The sequence below is a fragment of the Tenrec ecaudatus genome, chromosome 11, assembly GCF_050624435.1.
Source record: "Tenrec ecaudatus isolate mTenEca1 chromosome 11, mTenEca1.hap1, whole genome shotgun sequence".
Classification (NCBI taxonomy): Eukaryota; Metazoa; Chordata; class Mammalia; order Afrosoricida; family Tenrecidae; genus Tenrec; species Tenrec ecaudatus.
Window position 1 is genome coordinate 1289864 of NC_134540.1, and position 18453 is coordinate 1308316.

Sequence of the window (18453 nt, forward strand, 5' to 3'; positions counted from 1 at the left end):
ACAGTCAGCATCTGAGGGCGCAAAGTCAGGCAGACACTGTGCTGGGGGCTTCAAAACATTCTCGGGAAAATGGAACTAAGGCCATGCAATTTTGCCACCAACTTTCTGCAGTAAGCGTACATTGTCCATCCTTCTACCTGAGGTGTCAATGAAGAGGTACACAAGTACACCCCAGAGACCACCCACACATGACCCCCATAGTGCCTGTGGGGCAGCTGAGTGCATCCCAGCCACAGTGTGACAGAGCAGAGCCACCCCATGGAGTGGCCCAGGCAGCCAATTTTACAGGCACAGTGGCCAGGGCGTTCTCCTGCAGAGCTGCTGGGTAGCTTTGAACTGCCGACTTTTGATGAAGCTCTGGCTGCTTTGCCACTACACTATGAGGGCTCTTTAATAAGAAAAATCACATAAAAGGAAGTTGAGCTACAATGGAAATACTCTGGGCAGGAGCACTGGGATGCTTGCCACAGGGCCAGGGGTTCAAATCCACCAGTGGCTCCAATGAGGAAAGATGAAGCTCTCTGCTCTGGTAAAGACTGACAGTCTCAGACAGTCTACCCAGACTCACTGTGAATTGGGGTCTGTTCCCTAGCAGTGGGTTTGGTTTGGGTTTATTCTGAATAAGAGCACATGAATGAGCATTCCCCATAGGGTAGAGAGCTGGGAGCTGTGTCCTTGGGACACGGACCAGCATGTAAGGACAGTGGCTGAAGGCTCCTTAGGCGGGTGGGGGAGGGAGGCTCCCTGGTGGTCCTTGTGGAGGGGGAGCTCGCTGTTGGGATAGCTCCCTAGGGGAAGCTGGGTGCCTACCGTCGGTTCTCCCGGCTGTTACTGAAGAGCTTGATCATGTCGGACAGGAACAGCCTGCGTACCTCCATCAGCTCTGCACTGGGGGCCGAGTTCTTCAGCAGCGTAGCCACCACCTTCAGGATCACTGTGCGGGGTCAAAGGCCAGGCATGAAGGTTGTCCACATGGCCACTGCTCTCTGCCGCCCTGTTGCGCGCCCGGTCCTGGTGCTGGGGTTTCCCATCCCGCCTCCCAGTCACCACGTGGCCCCACTATGCGCCTGGTCCTGGTGTTGAGGGCAGGGTCCCACCCCACCTCCCAGTCACGGCTCAAAGCAGCCCCTTCCGCTCACTTGGGTTCTGAATTTTCACGGTGGAGTCCGGCTCAGGGTGGGGTTTGTGGACAACCTGAGTGCACACCTGCTCGGTCAAGATCTGAAAGCGAGACGCAGCGCTGCCTTTAGGAGATCATGTAAACCACAATAGCAACAGAGGCTTTTAGAAAAAGTTAAACCTGTTCTGCTCAGTTCAAAAGAAACCTCTCTTCAAAACATCCTCCTGATGTCTTCCCAGAAACCGAAAACCCAAACCCATTGCCGCCACCCGCACCCCAGCTAGGCTTCCGCAGCTGTCCATCTTGATAGAGGGAAGCGGACAGCCCCATCTTTCTGGGCGGTGGGTTTGAACTGACAACCTTGCCGTGAGCAGTCCAACATTACCCGACAGTGCCACCAGGGCTGCACATGCCTTGCCCCTGTGCTTCTCCAGTGTTACGTGGGATGGTCAGAACTGGGGTTGGCAGTGAGAGCAGCAACGCTAACTAGGAAGCCTTGGATTTAAGTGTCAAGTGCGTCCTTCATAATTTAAAAATGAGAAAATTGGTAAATATAGTAATGTAAGAACCCAAGGGCCTATTTCAAATAGCAGGAGCAGGGGCAGGAGAAAGTATTCATAAAATATTCATATAACCAAGATCCATCATTTACTGATTTTTTAAAAAAGTTTCTACAAATAACCAGCCATAGTCAAGGTTGGCACACCAAAGGAGAGGCAGAATTCTGAAGCCTGGGAAGGGTTTTGACTCAGCAAACTTTGCCTTCTGTGCCCGGTATCCAGGGCTTCTCACTGGTGCCATCAGGGCGAGGAGGACCAAGCCACCTCCATGGGTGCTGATGCGCCTGAAATGTGTTAGTCATTGTGAAAAGCGGTCACCAGTACGTGACTCAGCGATCCCCCTCCCCGGCATGTGTGCTCCACAGACCCACGAGCTGGGATGGGCTTGGACACACTGGTGGGGCACTGCTCAACATGGCCAAGGGTGGAAGCAGCCCCGCATTAATCAGCGGAAGCACAGCTGAATGGCACATACGAGGGGGCTTCTAAGTTCACAGGAAAATTCTACTATCTTTCAATTAACCTGTCCATAAACTTTTGGGAGCCCCCTTAGACACACAATGCAGAATCACTCAGCCATAAAAAACGCCTCCACATGGAGGAGCTTCGAGGCCATTGTGCTGAGTGAAATCAGTGATATCTGGATATGTAGGAGATACAGTGAAAGAACTCCTGGTGGCACTATGGGTTAGGTGTATGCATTGGGCTGCAGGTCACAAGGCTGATGGTTGAAACGCACAACCTTCTGAGCAGGAGAAAGGTGAGGTTGTCTGCTCCCATAAAGATTGATGATAGTCTTAGAAACTCTGTGTAGGGTCGCTAAGTCAGAACCAACTCGATGGTATTGGGTTTGGTTTTGTTGCTGTGGTTTTTTATCTAGAGAAACTAAAGGGAGAGGTTATCAGGAACAGGAGGGTGGAAGAAAATGTTTATTGTCCATCAAAGTAAATTGAATGGATATTTGTGGAAGTGGGATAATTTGGGAAAGGAGACACAGAGCGGGTTGTGCATCTTGCAGAATGAACTCAATGTCGCTGAAGCAGTTGTACGTGCGTGTACGTGAGGACATGGCCTGGGTTTTCTAGGTGGAGAACACCACTTTAAGTTGGTGGACAGTGTGATCATAGGGGAGAGGAGAGACGCAGACCCAGAACCACTCACTATAGTAGTCATGAGAACAGGAATCAGAAACAGGAATGGGAATCCAGTTAGAACTCCAGAACCCTAACCTGTTAGAATGGACCAAGTCCATTGCCACCCGGCCCATTCCAACCCAGCTACCCTGGAGGGCACAGTCGGACTGCTCCCGTGAGTTCCTGAGACTGTAAATCTTGATGGGGGCAGACAGCTTCATCTCTCTACACTGGAACAACTGGTGGGCTCCAACTACTGGCCTCTCAGGTGACAGCCAGGATGTAACCACAGTGACACGATGGCCCCTTTGGGAATGAACAGAGGGTGGATGTGGGCCTGGAGGTGGCCCAAGAGGGACAGGGTAAAGTGACAACCTGAGATTTGGATGAGATGGATGCCATGTCCCTGTGTGACAGGGAATTAACTGGGCACAACTGAAGCAAAACAAAACAAAAATACCCACACAAGAAACATCAGTGGAAATTCTAATGGTCCTTGCCCCCAACTCTGATGGAAATGGCATTCCATGGAGTCATGTAGTCCTTAGGGCGGCAACCATGACAGAGGCAAAGGATTGGGACTGGGCCATAAACATACATCCTCGTACTGAGAACCCTGGTGGTGTAAGGGGTTACATGCTGGGCTGCCACTCACCACAAGGTCAGCTGTTCAAAACCACTCTACAGAACAAAGATGAGGCTTCGAACTGCCGTGAAGAGTTACGGTCTCAGAAACCCACTGGTGCATTTCTACGATGCACTGTTGGGTGACTCTGAGTCAGAATCACTCAATGGCTCAATGGCAAGGGATTGGGTTTTTTGGACACAGATGGTAAATTACAAAGACTAAGGGATGTCTTCTATACCAGGGCGCTCCAACACTTCATGAGGAACTATAATGGAAAGACAGTGGCATTTTGCTCATGAGCTTTTGGGGACCCCCTGGTATGTATTTGGAAGGTTTCTACCTTTCAGCAGCTCTTGAGTGAAGCCACCAAGCACCCAGATGAAGCAGCCCCAGTATGGAAAGCTTGGCTTACCTCGTAGAGCGTGTTGTAGGTGGTGACGGTGACCGTGTTGGTGTGCAGCATCAGCCTTTCCCCGAGGAGAGTGAAGAGACTGTAGGTGTGCATGATCTCCACTTTCCTCCTAGGGACGAGGGGAAACAAGGCCACAGGCGATGAGATGGCCGGCCCAGGACAAACTCGAGGGAGGCAATGGAATCCCATCAATAGTTACTCCTCCAAAAACTCGCATTTATGGAAAGAAAGAACCCTTTATACCACAATCATAACGTTTCTCAAATGACACGTCTGTGCAAATGAAAATGCCCCCCCGCTAACATTTGATACAGGATAACGTAACAGTTAGTTCTAGAAAAGTACTCCCTGGGATGGAGGGCTTACCTAGATTGCACTCATACTCTGTGTCCCCCTAAGGCAGAGACCAGAGATACTGCAAATAATCTCGGTCCAAATCCACTCTCCTCTGTGATAAGAAGTTAAAACCTGATTCAAAGTGAGTGCTCTGGCTGGGTGCTGGGGTTTCAATGGAAATATTTTAAACAATACCATCAGTGTGCCAGTGAGTTTTATCAAAAACAAAAACTTTGTACTCACTGGTCAACTGTCCCCTCCCATGTCCAGAAGGAGCCCCGGTGGCACAGTGGGTTAAACATTGACAGCTAACCATAAGGTCAGTATTCTCTCTGTGAGAGCAGGATGAGGCTCCTATAAAGGTTGACCATCTAGGAACCCCTCTGAAGGTGGCCATGGAGGGTGGAGACCAATCCTGGGACAACCCCATGCCCCGCCCCCTGGAGCACCCGCTTTTATTTGTTTCATTATCTTAGAATCCAAGACTGGAGGCTTCTGGGCGCCCAGCTCCCAGGGCTTCCGCCCGTCCTTGGATTTCCTATTGTGCCCTGTGTGGTTGCAGCAGCTGTGATGCCCACAGGTGACCCCACACTCTTTCCTCTCCACCTAGGTCTGCACAACCTCCTGCAACTGGCTGTGGTCACCACACCGAGTCCTGCCCCACCTGGCCAGCAAACTGCACAGCGAAGGCTCTCGGTGCAGACTCCCAGCTGGCTCCTGAAGCCAGCAACAGAGCCACATCTAGTGAAGACAGTGAGCCACGAGGGGCATGCAGGGATGGGGAATGTGTCTCTTGATACTGTTGGAACCAGAGGACAGTGTGTGTGTGTGTGTGTGTGTGTGTGTGTGTGTGTCTTTGAATACGTACTGTAACTAAAATTTCCCTGTTTCCCTGTTACAGTGGCAAGTGTTCAGAGGATGGCCCATTCCCCGGGAAACTCATCCCACATGGCTCTCCCAACCTCGCATCAAAAGCTATGGGCCAGCTCATGCCCCTCACTCCACTGGAGGCCAGAGAGGAGAAGGGGAAAGCCCATCACGGTGGGTCTGGAGTTGGTCTGCTTTAAAACCAGGCTCCAAATTGTGTCTCTTCAGCATTGATAAATGCAAGTGACAAGAAGCCCATAGCACATGTAATTTTGGGCCCTGATGAGTCAGTGTTTATGTGTTGGGATGCTAACTGGAAAGGTCAGCGGTTTGAAATCACCAGGTACTCCACAGGAGAAAGACAGGGCTTTCTACTCCCTTAAAGAGTCTGTCTCAGAAAGCCACAGGGGCGGTTTCACCCTGTCCTGTGGGGTCGCTGTGACTTGGTGTTTGCTCAGTGGCAGTGAGGCTACTCAGGAGTTCTTCCTTGTGCTGGAAAAGCCCCATCCCAGGCGAGCCTAGGGCATCCGCCTGCTCCTATGTTGGCAAAAGACTGAAATAAACTGCAAAGGCTCAGCTAGTCATTTCTGAATTAAACAAAAAAACGGGAATGGAGGAGACTGTAGGATTATAGTGGGAAAGCCTACAGTCTGTTGCACATCTAGCCAAGTCCAATGTTCCCATCGCTGCCCATCAAGGGGGAACAAGCTGCAGGGGCACGGCCCTGCTCACCCATGCTCTTTCTCACTCTCCTCCCTGCAGCTGGCAGTCACAGCTCACCTGCACAAGTCAACAGCACGGCCCCGGGCTCCGGGTAGTTGAGCGTCAGGGAGCAGAGGGGCTTGCAGCAGCTGCATGTGCACCAAGAATGTGCTGAGCCTCGTTCTGCCTACGGTTCCTGCTCTAACTAACACATGTGCTACACACGGGGGCCAGGGCACTGGAAGGGCCACCCATTGCCTCCACAGGTTGTGGGCACACTGGCCTGCACCTCTTGCAACCTTTCCCCACAGGGCCTCTAGATGGAAATGGTTTGGGCAGCACACCCCTAGAGGACCTCCCACACCTGCATGGGTGTCTCCCTGCCTTAGGTCTCTGGGACACAGGTGTCTCATAGGCTCTGGTCCTATTTGTCTCACCTTCTGACTTTTAGGCATTTTCTCATTTTCACTTCTTTAAGTAACCCTCTAATCTCTCCCAAATTACAGATTTATGAGTTTTAAAGGCATTCCATTAAAACAGATTCCAAGTTCCTTCTTTGGGAAATATACAAATTCTCCTTCCTTCTTTGAATATGCAAATAATTTCTTATAATAATTTTAGAAAATGCAAAGAAACTGAGGAAATAAAACAAAACCAACTAATTCTAAACACCAGTATATGATCTTCAGGGTTAATTACTATGCATAAAAAGATGTAAGTAACAAGCACAGACAACATTGATGCAGATGAAATTATCCTGGGTAAGAGTGCCTCCTTGGAGGGGGTTTGTTTGAAAACTATGATGTGTTGTGTCTCTTCAGTGTCATTAACTATGATTGATAAGAAGGATGTCACAAAATTAATCCTTGTGCTATTGTTGGTCATTTGAATTATTTCCCATTTTTTTCTAAAGTAAATTATAAGCAGCTATCCATTGGGTATCTATTTGGACATACCCCTAACTATAGTGTCAGTACAAACTCTTAGAATTACGATTAAAACCATTTTATTTCGTGAGCCTTGGCTAGTGAGGCTTCCAAAAATACATCAGTCTTTCTTCCACCTCCTAGATACCAATGCCTCTAGCTCAGTTTCACCAAGTCCACGTACGCAGACAATAATTCAAAATAAAAGTTTGATGTAAAAGAGACATGTGTTTTGAAGTTTCAGGACACACTGATAGGTTTTTATAAATTTTCTCATCAATTACACTACTTTCAAAGAATTAATTGCCTGATCATCTCTTTCAATGCGTGATCAGCTTTTTCCTACTTAGGTTACAAAACACAGATAACATTGCTAAATTCACCCTTATCAAATGTTTGGTCAACATTTTCCACAATTTGAGGACATTTTAAATTTTATGTTCATTTTTTTCTTTCTGCCACAGATTCAGTTGTTCATATTCTTGAATAAAACCTATCGAGTTTTGTGATTGTTTCATGGGTTAGTAGTTCTTGGCGATATATTCTCCATGGAGTGAACAGTTTGTATTTGCTTATTCTTGCTCCTTTAGCATGGTAATGATTTTTAGCTAAACTCATTTTTTCACAATAATGATTTAATTAATTTTTGTTCAATGATATACACCATAGGAGTTACATGGTGGAAAGTGCCATCACCAGGAAGTAAACTAATAAGCAAGGGTACACATGTTCATGGGAAGGGAAGGGAGAGAAGGAAGAATGAATGGGAAAGGAGGGCTATTGGACTCACCCAAGGGGTCAGACTCTATGTTCTCGAAAAAGCATCTGAGCAGCTTGACTGGAGGTTAACAGGCAGGAAGAAAATGGATAATTGAGCAAGAGTCGGGTGCCTCTCCACCACATGGGGGACTCTCTCTTCTCTTTTCTTTTTAATGACCCCGGGGTTTAAAGAAGGAATTATGGATGAGAGGCTGAAGCGATAAGCATTTTGTCTCAGCATCTTTTTAGAAGGTGTCTGTTCATTGCTTCCTCTGCCCGGCAGGTAACTGACACTGTCACTTGCTCAGCCCCGTGTCGGTGAGCTACAGCCTCCGAGCCAGGAGCACTGAGATAGAACTCATCATTGCAGTGAGTCCAGGCTAGTACTGACTGCGGGCCTTCCTGTGCCACTCCTGAAATTCCTTCCTCTGGCACGGCTCTCCGTTGGATGGATGCCATAGTAGATGGAGTCAGGAAGCTGTCTTCGGAATTCCCCCTTAATGTTTATAAGCTGGGGTCACTTCCTGCCTCAGAAGCCGTAGCTACGGCATTAATCCATCTTTATTCCATTAGGAATTGCTTTTAGTTATGGAGAAATCGCAGGCCGGCCAAACTGTTGACCATTTGAAAGAGGCATCTTTTGGCCGCTGGTCCATGAGGCCTTCTTGGGGCCCAGTAAACTGCTACTTAAGCACTGTCAATCTCAGTGTTGGCTATTCAGAATCAAGTTTCCCTGCAACAGGTACACTTCATTTTCATTCTTTTGTGAAAAGAATCTTCTGTTGCATTTGTTCGGTTCTCCCCTCCAGACTCCAGTTGTATTCGGGTCAGATGCTCTCTGTCATCCACATCTCATTTTCTCAAGCTTCATTCCATTTCCTAGGGTCATTAGGTCACTGGGAGCATCAACGGGTGGCATGAGCTCTTCAAGCCTCTTTTTACCATATTATAATAACTGAACACATTAATAGGAAATTACCTTTTCTGCACTGTTTCCTCTTGGACCGAGTCATCTTTCATCCTTCCCTCTGATTTCCCCTCCTCCTTTTGAGTGAGTGTTCCCTTGGCAGGCAGGACTGCCTGGTCATTGTAGTCACCTTGCCCCTTTGTGTCTCATTCTCTAACACCTGTTCACGCTCTTCTATAATGGGGTGGGGGTGGCAATTGCTCTTCTCCCTTTAGCCGTATTATGTCTTTTTTGTCATCTTAGTTACACTCTCAGGCCTCGGTGTTTCATGTACTGTTTTTCTGGGTCTCAATCCTTTATGTGAGTACAGAGAGTACGGCTGACTTCATTAGGGCCCCAGAACTGCCCTCTCTCGAGAGACTTGTTGTGAAGCGTGTGCTCCAAGGAAGGCTCCATCTGCTTCAGGGATCACATCTTCCTCCTGGATCCCGTAGGCTCCTTGGGCTTTGGACAGATCACCCCAGCTTGCAAAGGAGGCCTGGGACTTCACTTCCATCACAGGATGTCCCTCTCGTGGCCTCATCCCCTGGGTCTTTTCCCTCCCAGCCATTTCCCTCCAAGTCGGAAGAGAGAAAACAAGGGTACCACCTTAATGAGTGGGGAGCCCTGGGGATGGAGGGATTAAGTGCTGGGCTTTGATCCACATGGTCAGCAGCTGGAAACCACTACCAGCTACTAGGGAGGAAGACTGGGCTTTCTACTCCAGTAAACAGTCTCGGAAACCCACAGGGAGTCGCTATGAGTCAGCATTGACTCAAGGGCAGTGGGAGGTGGTAACAGGGCCTATGTGAGGAAAGAGGAGCTCTGGTGGTGATGTGGTTACAAGTTAGGATGCTAACTATAAGGTTGGCAGTTCAAAACCACCAGCCACTCCTCAGGAAAAAGACAGTTACAGACTCAGAAAGCCACAGGGGATGGCTGTTGAGTGAACCCTGACTCCATGTCAAGGGAGGTGGTGATGGGCCTGCATATCTCTGTTTGTCAAGATCTCATTGCCAGTTTTACTAATTTATTAATCTGAGTTAGCTCTGAAAAAATTTGTTGACAAACACTGAATAAGAAGTGGGATACTGAATAGAATTGTATTACACACAGTGATTTATAACAATTCTGAGATTAGGTCTTTTAGTTCGGTTTTCCGACTAGGTATTAGCATCAAGGACTGTAACATAAATCTTAATTTGGTGCAGTTTTACTTTCATGAAACCATTTTTTCCCACATTTCTGATAGCTTTTTAAGTAAAAGGAAGGCACATTTATGGCAACCACTGTATCGTAAGGAACATTAGCTATCTGATTAAGACTCTTCTCAATCTTCTTCAATCTATTAAGGCAATTGTCAAGTTATCTGAGTTTTAAGCCTATATTCCTTAACTTTCCCTTTGAAGCCAGGAACAAGGAACAAGTAAGTAAGCATCGGTCTGCTCACCACAAGGTCGGTGGTTCAAATCGCACCTGCTTGGTAGGAGAAAGTTGAAGCTGTCTTCTTCGGTAAAGACTGACAGTCTCAGAATCATGTTATAGAGCTGCACTGAGCCAAAATGGATGCATCTGAATTATGGTGCCAGTGAAGAATGCTGAAAGGACGATGCACTGACAAAAGATCAATCAAACATCTTTTGAATGTCCGAAAGCTCCTTAGAAGGCAGGAGGGTGGGACTTTGTCTCAGGAACTTGGCATGTGCTAGCAGGAGAGAGCAGTCCCTGGAGAAGGTCATCATGCTGGGTAAAGGAGAAGGGCAGCGAGAGAGAGGAAGGCCCTCCATGAGAGGGATGGCAGAGTGTCAGCAGAGGGTGCTGTTATGCACGAGGTCACTATGAGTCAGAACTGACTGGATGGCACCTGACAACGAGCTGGAATCAACTCAATGGCAGTGAATGGGTGTGGTATTTGTTTGTTGGTTCAGTTTGGCTTAGGAACCGAGCAGAGTACATGTCAATTACTGTTGAAGTTGCTGCTGTTGGTTGCCAGTGAATCTGATCAGGTTGACACCACGTATGACGTGGTGGCCCCATCCTGCACCAGCCTCTGGATGGTGGGTAAGCTCCAGCCCATTCTTGCTGTGCCCGCATGTCTTGACTACTTTCCAAGATGGGGACGCCTTCCCTTAGGACAATCTTCGATGTCAGCTACAGTTCCCAGTGGGTCATTGCTTGAATTATCCAAATCACCACAGTAGATCCCCAGGCGTTCTGTGTGGTCTTTCAGAGGCTCCTCTGAAACTTGTCCACCATGGGTACCTGACTGGTATTTTGAGATACTAGTGGCCCAGTTCCCAGCAGCAAAGTCTTGCACGCATCACTAAAACCCAATGAACTGGCAGGCAGCTCAGGGTTTATAAGGAACTCAAAACAAAGCATGGCTGAGGTGTCATGAGCCATAGGAGAGGCAGGCGAAACAGCAGGTAATGATTGCCACTGAAGAAGCAAACAGGTTGCTGATGTTTAACTTACCTGATAATGACTTAACTTACCTCCCCCCACTTACTCAGTTGAAGGGGATTATATATGTATATGTGCATTATACACACACAAATGGATATATATCTATATTTGTGCACATACATGACTTTCTCCCTACCAAAAAATGAGTGGTGTGGTCATAATGGATGAGCAGGTATTTGGAGGTAGTCCAATAGTTCTTTAATGAGACTATATCAGTATTTAATTCCAACCAAGACTTGAAACTATCATTGATACACATACTTGAGAGCACTTGCTTTGCTCATGAAATATCTGAAAGTTTACCACTCTGATGAGAATGAAACCGTGTCTTTGCATTGCCTCCATCTAACAACTGTCAGTTCAGGCTTGCCCCCAGGCAGTCCCTTCCACTTCCATTAGGATAGCAGGTTGACGAGCAGCACACAGAAAACCTCACTCCACAAACAGCTGAATCAGTCCTGGAGCCTACAACGCCCACGCCCACTGCCACAGAGGCAATTTCCACTCACAGCAACCCTCTAGGGCAGTGCTTCTCCACCTTCCTCACGCCACAACCCTTTCATACAGTTCCTCATGTGGTGGTGGCCCCAATCATAAAATTATTTTCATTACTACTTCATCACTGTCATTTTGCTAATATTATGAATCAAGTGACCTCTGTGAAAGGGTCGTTCGATCCCCAAAGGGATCCCCAGATTGAGAACTGCTGCTTTAGAGGGTTTCCAAAGCGGTCAGGCCGTATGGGACCACACAGCCCATCCCTCTCCTACGGAATGGCTGGTAAGTTTGAATTGCCAGCCGTGAGGTTAGCAGTCCCATGATTACCTGACAATGCCAACAGGGGTGTTCAAACCATCCACTCGAAAACCTCGGTGCCATTGAGTTAATTCTGACTCACAGCGACCCTACAGGTCAGAGTAGAACCGTGCTGTGGGTTTCTGAGACTGGACTCTCTAAAAATGCAGAAAGCCTCATCTTTTTCCCTTGGGGTGACTGGGAGTTCAAAATGCGAACTTTGCCGTTAGTAGCTCAATGCACAAGCCACTCTACCAAAACCCTTCATCACAATCCCCTACACTTGCTGCGCGTGCAGCTTTTCCATCATTAAAAAGCCTTCCACCTTTTTATTGCACTAAAGTGAGGATGACTTACCTGCAAATTCAACTCAAACACACATGCAGGAACTAACAGATCTTGTTCTGAACCCAGGGAGTACCTGCAAGCTCCATGCTCCCAGTGGGTTTTCCTTTCAACTACTTGTATGACTTCTCCTCTAAAACTTGTGTTTCATGCATATGTGTATGTTCATAAAACCAGTTGACTCTTACTCGGTTCCTCAGACCGACAAACTGACCACACACACACACACACACACACACACACTCATTCCTCCAGTTGCGCAAACAGTTAAGCACTCAACTTCAAACCACCACCCGGGAAAATCCCCAAAGAAAGCCTGGTGACCTGCTTCCCAAAGCCCTGAATCCCGTGGGGTTCTCAACACTGTGATGCACGAGCCACCAAGAGTCCATATGGTGGCAACAGCAAATACAGTTTCCTTCACAAATTCAGGACATGAATCATTCTAAAATAAATGTTTGAAAAGCTCCTTTTTTCATTTCGTGTGACGTCTTTTCTGGTGCTAATGGTGTTTTTATTTTTCACTTTTATTGCTATATCAATTTTTAAAACAATTTTTCCTTGTAAATGAAGTAGGGGGTGTAAGATCATTTATTATATAATCAACAGTTTATTTTTTTAACATTTTATTAGGGACTCATACAACTCTTATCACAATCCATACATATACATACATCAATTGTGTAAAGCACATCCGTACATTCTTTGTCCTCATAATTTTCAAAGCATTTTCTCTCCACTTTAAGCCCTTTGCATCAAGTCCTCTTTTTTCCCCTCCCTTCCTGCTCCCCACTCCCTCATGAGCCCTTGATAATTTATAAATTGTTATTCTGTCATATCTTGCCTTATCTGGCATCTCCCTTCACCCCCTTTTCTGTTGTCCATGCCCCAAGGAGGAGGTCACATGTAGATCCTTGTAATCGGTTCCCCTAATCAACAGTTTAAACAACTAGTCAATTCCCACCCGCCCCCACCAGCCGCCATACCTGACCCTTCACACGCTCAGATTTCCTTCCTCCCTCCGGTGGACAGCTCTCTTCCATTGTACCCAAGTCCTCTCCCGCAGCCTGTTCAGCCCATTGCTCATCTTCCCTCCCTGCCCGCCCCCATGGCAGGCTCCAAAGTCAGGTCTCTGTGGGAAGAAACTCTATATACTGTGGTGGTGGTTTTTGTTTGCTTTCCCAAGTAAATCAGCAGTCTCATATAATAACTGACCTTTTGTGATTGCCTAATTTCACTCCACATGTTGTTCTGGAGATCAATCTGTGCCATGTGGCCTTTCATCATGGTTTTTCAGTGAGGCACAACATAGAACGGTTTATCTGCTTTTTCTCTATACTTTCAGCTTGCTTAGTGTTTTAGAAACCCTTAATGAATCCAAGATGAAGATATTATGTTCTCTTCCCTAAGAGTTTAAATTTTGCTTTTAGTATCTTTTTCTAGCTTTACTTAGATATTATATATGAGGGGATACACCCCCAAAAAAACAGGAAAAAAACTCCACTAGGCAGAGTTTTCATAATATGCATTTTCCTTGCCCCCAGTGGGTGAGCATCCAGTAACTTGCTCTGAGTTAGTGCACCCAGTGGAGTCGCCTGGGAAGGTTCTCTCTGGTCATAGTAAATGTTTTCATACAAGCAGTTTGGCTCAAAACTCATTTTTTGTGATGGCCAATTTAAGAGAACAGCATGTGGCTGTGAAATTTTGTTTCCTGCTTGGGAAAAATGTAGCAGGAACTGTTGTGATGTCAAACACAGCACCAAGTACAGCGCTATGGGAACAACTCAAATGTACGAGTGGTTTTCTTGTTTCCAAAAAGGTGAAATGTCGATTGATGACAAACCTCATTCTGGACTCCCATCAACTTCCTGAATGGGCAAAAATGTTGACATAATCTGTGCACTTGTACTCGAAGACTGACAGACCATTGAAGAGATGGGGAACTTATCTGGACTATTTTGGAGGTCGGATCAGTGAATTTAAATGGAAGATTTGGGAATGACAAGGGTCGCTGTAAACATTTGTGCCTCGGGTTCTGACTGATCAGAAGAAAAAGAGTGTCGAGTGGAAATATGCTGTGCTTTGAAAAAACTCTGAAGCGACCCAAACTTTTTTCCCAAGGTCATTACTGGTGATGAGACATGGTGCTGTTCCTACAACCCAAAGAGCAAATGTCAATCAAGGCAATGAAAGATGCCATAGTCAGCTTGCCCCCAAAAAGCTCATCAAGTGAGATCAAAGATCAAGATGCTATTCATTTGTTTTTTGATGTGAGGGGGATAGTGCACTTGGAATTCGTTTCCCCAGGACAGACTGTTAATCAAACTTTTTATTTCAAGGTTCTTAAAAGATTGCATAACAGTGTGGGACAAAAAGGCTTGATTTGTGGCAGATGGGGGAACTTGTCTTGCCACCATGACAATGCACCTGCTCACACAGCCATCTCAGGGCACTAGTTTTTGGCAAGAAACAACATGCCTCTCTTGCCCCATGCACCTTACTCACCTGTCCTCGCTCCATGTGACTTCTTTTTGTTTTGGGGGATGAAGAGAGACACAAAAAGACAGAGATTTGACAACATAGAAGAGTTGAAAAAAATGAGGGAGGTGGTGTCAGCCATCCAAATAGATGAGTTTGAAAAATGTTCCCAAGAGTGGAACTGCAGATTTGACAAATGCATTAAATGCAATTGAAAGTACTTGGACGGTGATATGGTTGGTTTTTTTTAAATGTAAATACATAGCTTTGAAAAAAAAATCAGTTCTTTTTGGGTACCCCCTCATATACAGTGTGTGTGTATAATGTAAACAAAAATAGCTACTGTCATGGTTGATTCCAACTCATAGCGACCCTAAGGACAGAGTGGAACTGGTGCATGGGGCTTCCAAGATGTCACCTCTGTTGGAGAAGAGCCCCACATCTTTCTGCAGTGGAGCAACTCATGGGTCTGCAGTGCTTGCCTTTGAACAGTATTTTAGCGTTGACCCATTGCTGGACTTTGAGGTTGCTTAAAGGTTTTAGCTGCTATGAATAATGGTACCACAAACACTCACACCAAAGATTACATGTAAGCAATGCTATGATTTTCCTTAGTTGGGACCCCGAACATATCAGGTCCTATAGAAAGTTTTTCAGTTTGAGAAATTAGAAAACTGTTGTGCAGCACAGCTGCCCCATTTCACAGTCCCATTAGATACACAAAAACCAAACCCTTTCCATCCAGTCTATTCTGATTCATGGCCACTAGGTAAGGCAGAGAAGTTGGGCTCTCAAGACTACATCTTTAAGGTGCAGACAGCTTCTTCTTTCTCCGTGGGAGCAGCTGGTGGGTCTACACCACCACCTTACAGTCCACAGCCCAGCACTTGGCCACTGTGACACCAGGGATCTCCACATATACACAAGAAGTCGATAAACTCTTATCATGTTGTGTTTATATACTCAGAATATTTTACAATTTCCTTTGTGACTTAATTTTCGATCAAGGGTCATTTAGAAGTATTGGTTAATTATGAAATACTTGAAATATTTATTGGTATGATTTATTTCTAATTTAATCATGTTATGGCCAGAGAACATATTTTGTATGTTTTCAATTCTTTTAAGTTTGCTGACATTTGCTATATATTTTAAAGTCCAATTCACAGTAAGAGATGCTAAAAAAGAAGTTCATGGAGATGGAATTAAAGGATAATGGATTTGTATCGGGGACAAGGATTTCTTACGTGTTCCATGACAGAAACTTCCTTCCTGCACTTCTGAATGTTGATGGGGTATTTTTTATTCTTACGCACTGTTTGTACTTTTTGTTTTTATACTATTATGATTCTGGCCTTACCACCTTAGTAAGAGTTTGTTTTTTTATTATTTTCTGCTGGGTTTCCTAGCTGTGAAACACAGGAGTGGGTACCTCATGTGAATAGCTGGCACAAGGGGTTAAAGGGAATACGGGGTAAGGTATGGGTTGGTGATAGGGAGGAAAGGGGGATTTGACGAGTAAACAATGAAGGTGGTGGGGCAAGGAAGCACTAGAACCAACTGTGGTCGCACAGCTCGTGAAAAGTCAATTTACCCAATAGGGGCAGGTGCGCTAGATGGATGTGGTGGTAACAGTTCAATGCCCCTTGGTATGATTCAACAACTGAACTATTGAATTATACGCTATGTAAATTATGTGCCAATAAAACTGTTGGGGGAAAAAGATACTGGAGTTTTCCCAAGACTTTCTGATGCCCTTAGTGGGTTCGGCAAAATGCTACTAGTCACTTGAGCACACGTACAGACAGCAGTGTAACAACCAGTCCAATGTACACAGGGCAGTGGAAGCAAAAGATCATTAATTAAAGCATCCGCCACTGAAAAGGAAGGCCACTGACATTTCTCTAAAAAGCAGCACTCTGCCAACATTTTTGGTAGATACAGGTCATAAGGTTAAAGAAAATACTTTCTATTTGTGGTTTGCTGAGCTTTTGTAATACTGAATGGATACGGAACTTTGTCCCATAGAATTTTTTGCATTATCATAATTATAATACTATTCTCTTTGACTGCGTGAGAAGATGCCTGTATCTTATATCAGCTTGAATTGATGGATTCAGAAGAGGATGTGGAACAAGGGAGGCTGTTGCTGATATCTGATGGATCTTGGCAGAGAGCAGAGAATACCAGAAAGATGCCCCCTGGTGTTTCACTGACTGTGCCAAGGCATTTCACTCTAGTGTAGAACATAATATACTATGGATAGCCTTAGCAGAATGGGGGATTCCAGAACATTTCAGTGTGCTCACCTGGAATTTGTACATGGATCAAGAAGCAGTTGTTCGAATAGAACAAGGGAATACGGCCTGGTTTAAAGTCAGGAAATGTGTCCGTGTGGCTGCTCACCATACTTACTTAATGTGTATGCTGAGCAAATAATCCAAGAAGTTTAACTTTATGAAGAACTTGGCATCAGGATTCGAGGAAGGCCTATTAACAACTTGCACTGTGCAGGTGATATAACCTTGCTTCCTGAAAGTGAGAACTTGAGCATTTGCTGTTGAAGATCAAGGACTGCAGGCTTTCATATGGGCTACCACTCAATGCAGAGGACATCAAAGTCCTCCCAACTGGACCAGTGAGTAATGTCATGATAAATGGAGAAAAGATTGATGTTGTCAAGACTTAATCTTGCTTGGATTCACAATCCATACTCATGGAGGCAGCAGTTGAGAAATCAAATGACACATTGCATTGGGTATATCTGCAGCACAAGCCTTCTTTAAACTACTGCTCGCTATCTTTCTGTGCTCACTCTTTCAAAAAGACTAAGCTGAAATCTGGTCACCTGCACTGCTATCTCTTAGTGATTGTAACAGTTTGTGGAGTGGCTTATGTGTTGCCGTGACACTGCAAGCTATGCCCTACACCATGTCAAATCCCAGTAGGGTCAGTCACAGGCCCAAGTGTCAGTGTAGCTTCCAAACCACAGCCAAGGCCACTTCCAAACACTTTGGCCTCAAACCCATCTGACCAGCAGGGGTACTAATGGCACAGGAGTGGGCAGGGCTTCCTTCTGACTTGGAGTGAGAAACTACTGCACCACGCCTAACCACAACCACCTCACTCACCTCAGCGGTGACGAAGTGTAAATGCCTGGGAGCTGTGCTCTCACCTACAGAGCTGGGCCTTTTCAATTATATGGTTGCTACTTTCATTCGATGTAAGTCAGTTTGCCTTCAGGTTGATGTTGGCTTTTAAACAAACCTTTATCACCTTTCCCCACTACCTGGTTAAAATACTGTGGCAGCCTAAGGCACAGAGAGATTTTCACCCCACCCCATCACACACCTGTCCCTCACCACAGACAGAACATCATCACTGTGTTCCTGGTTCCCTGTCAGGTTAAAATGTCAGGCTAAAATCTCGTTCCAAGATGACCACTTCATGGTCAAAGGCAACTCCATCCAAATTCCAGTCAAGGCACTGATGCCTCACTTGATCCCTTTGCCTGGTCCGCTCCCCATCAGTACTGGACACCACTAGTCAAACAGGACCGGCCAGCTGCCCTCTGTTTCTCTGGACTCTGTGCTCTGAGGTTTCCCGTGAGGTTTCAAGCCATTAATTGTTCTTCATGCGTAAGAGCCTAGACTCTGAGGAGCTGAGGCTTTATCCAGTCTGGGTTCCTGCCTTTGGACACTGCCTCTTCCCCACACTCCCCCTGGTGCGTCCATGGTGGAAAGATGGGACCTGTTCCAGCTTGTTCTCTCCAGGTCTCCCATGCCCCCTTCACATTTCCCCTCCCGCCCCCTCCTGTCCCTCACCTTTTCCCTTTCCACCTCACCGGGCCGTCTACGGTTTCACAGAAGGCGCCCTCTGGGACCGTGTCCACGAGGTTCAGCACTTCATGCAGCACTTGTTCATTCCCAGGATTTACTGGTTAGCGTTTTATTAAAAACAGGGTTGGGGTTGCTTTGATG

The 18453-nt window shown here is 46.2% G+C and overlaps 1 protein-coding gene across 4 annotated transcripts in view; it reads right to left on the reverse strand.

The window, feature by feature from the left end:
- NBEA (neurobeachin) overlaps nucleotides 1-18453 on the reverse strand; it is a 514531-nt gene that overhangs the window by 320766 nt on the left and 175312 nt on the right. For all 4 annotated transcript variants that reach the window (XM_075562753.1, XM_075562752.1, XM_075562751.1 and 1 more), the window contains exons 18-20: nucleotides 3854-3962; nucleotides 1140-1221; nucleotides 811-934 (exon numbers count right to left, since the gene is read on the reverse strand). In XM_075562753.1, the coding sequence (XP_075418868.1) occupies nucleotides 811-934; nucleotides 1140-1221; nucleotides 3854-3962 (315 nt within the window). The remainder of the gene's footprint in view (nucleotides 1-810; nucleotides 935-1139; nucleotides 1222-3853; nucleotides 3963-18453) is intronic.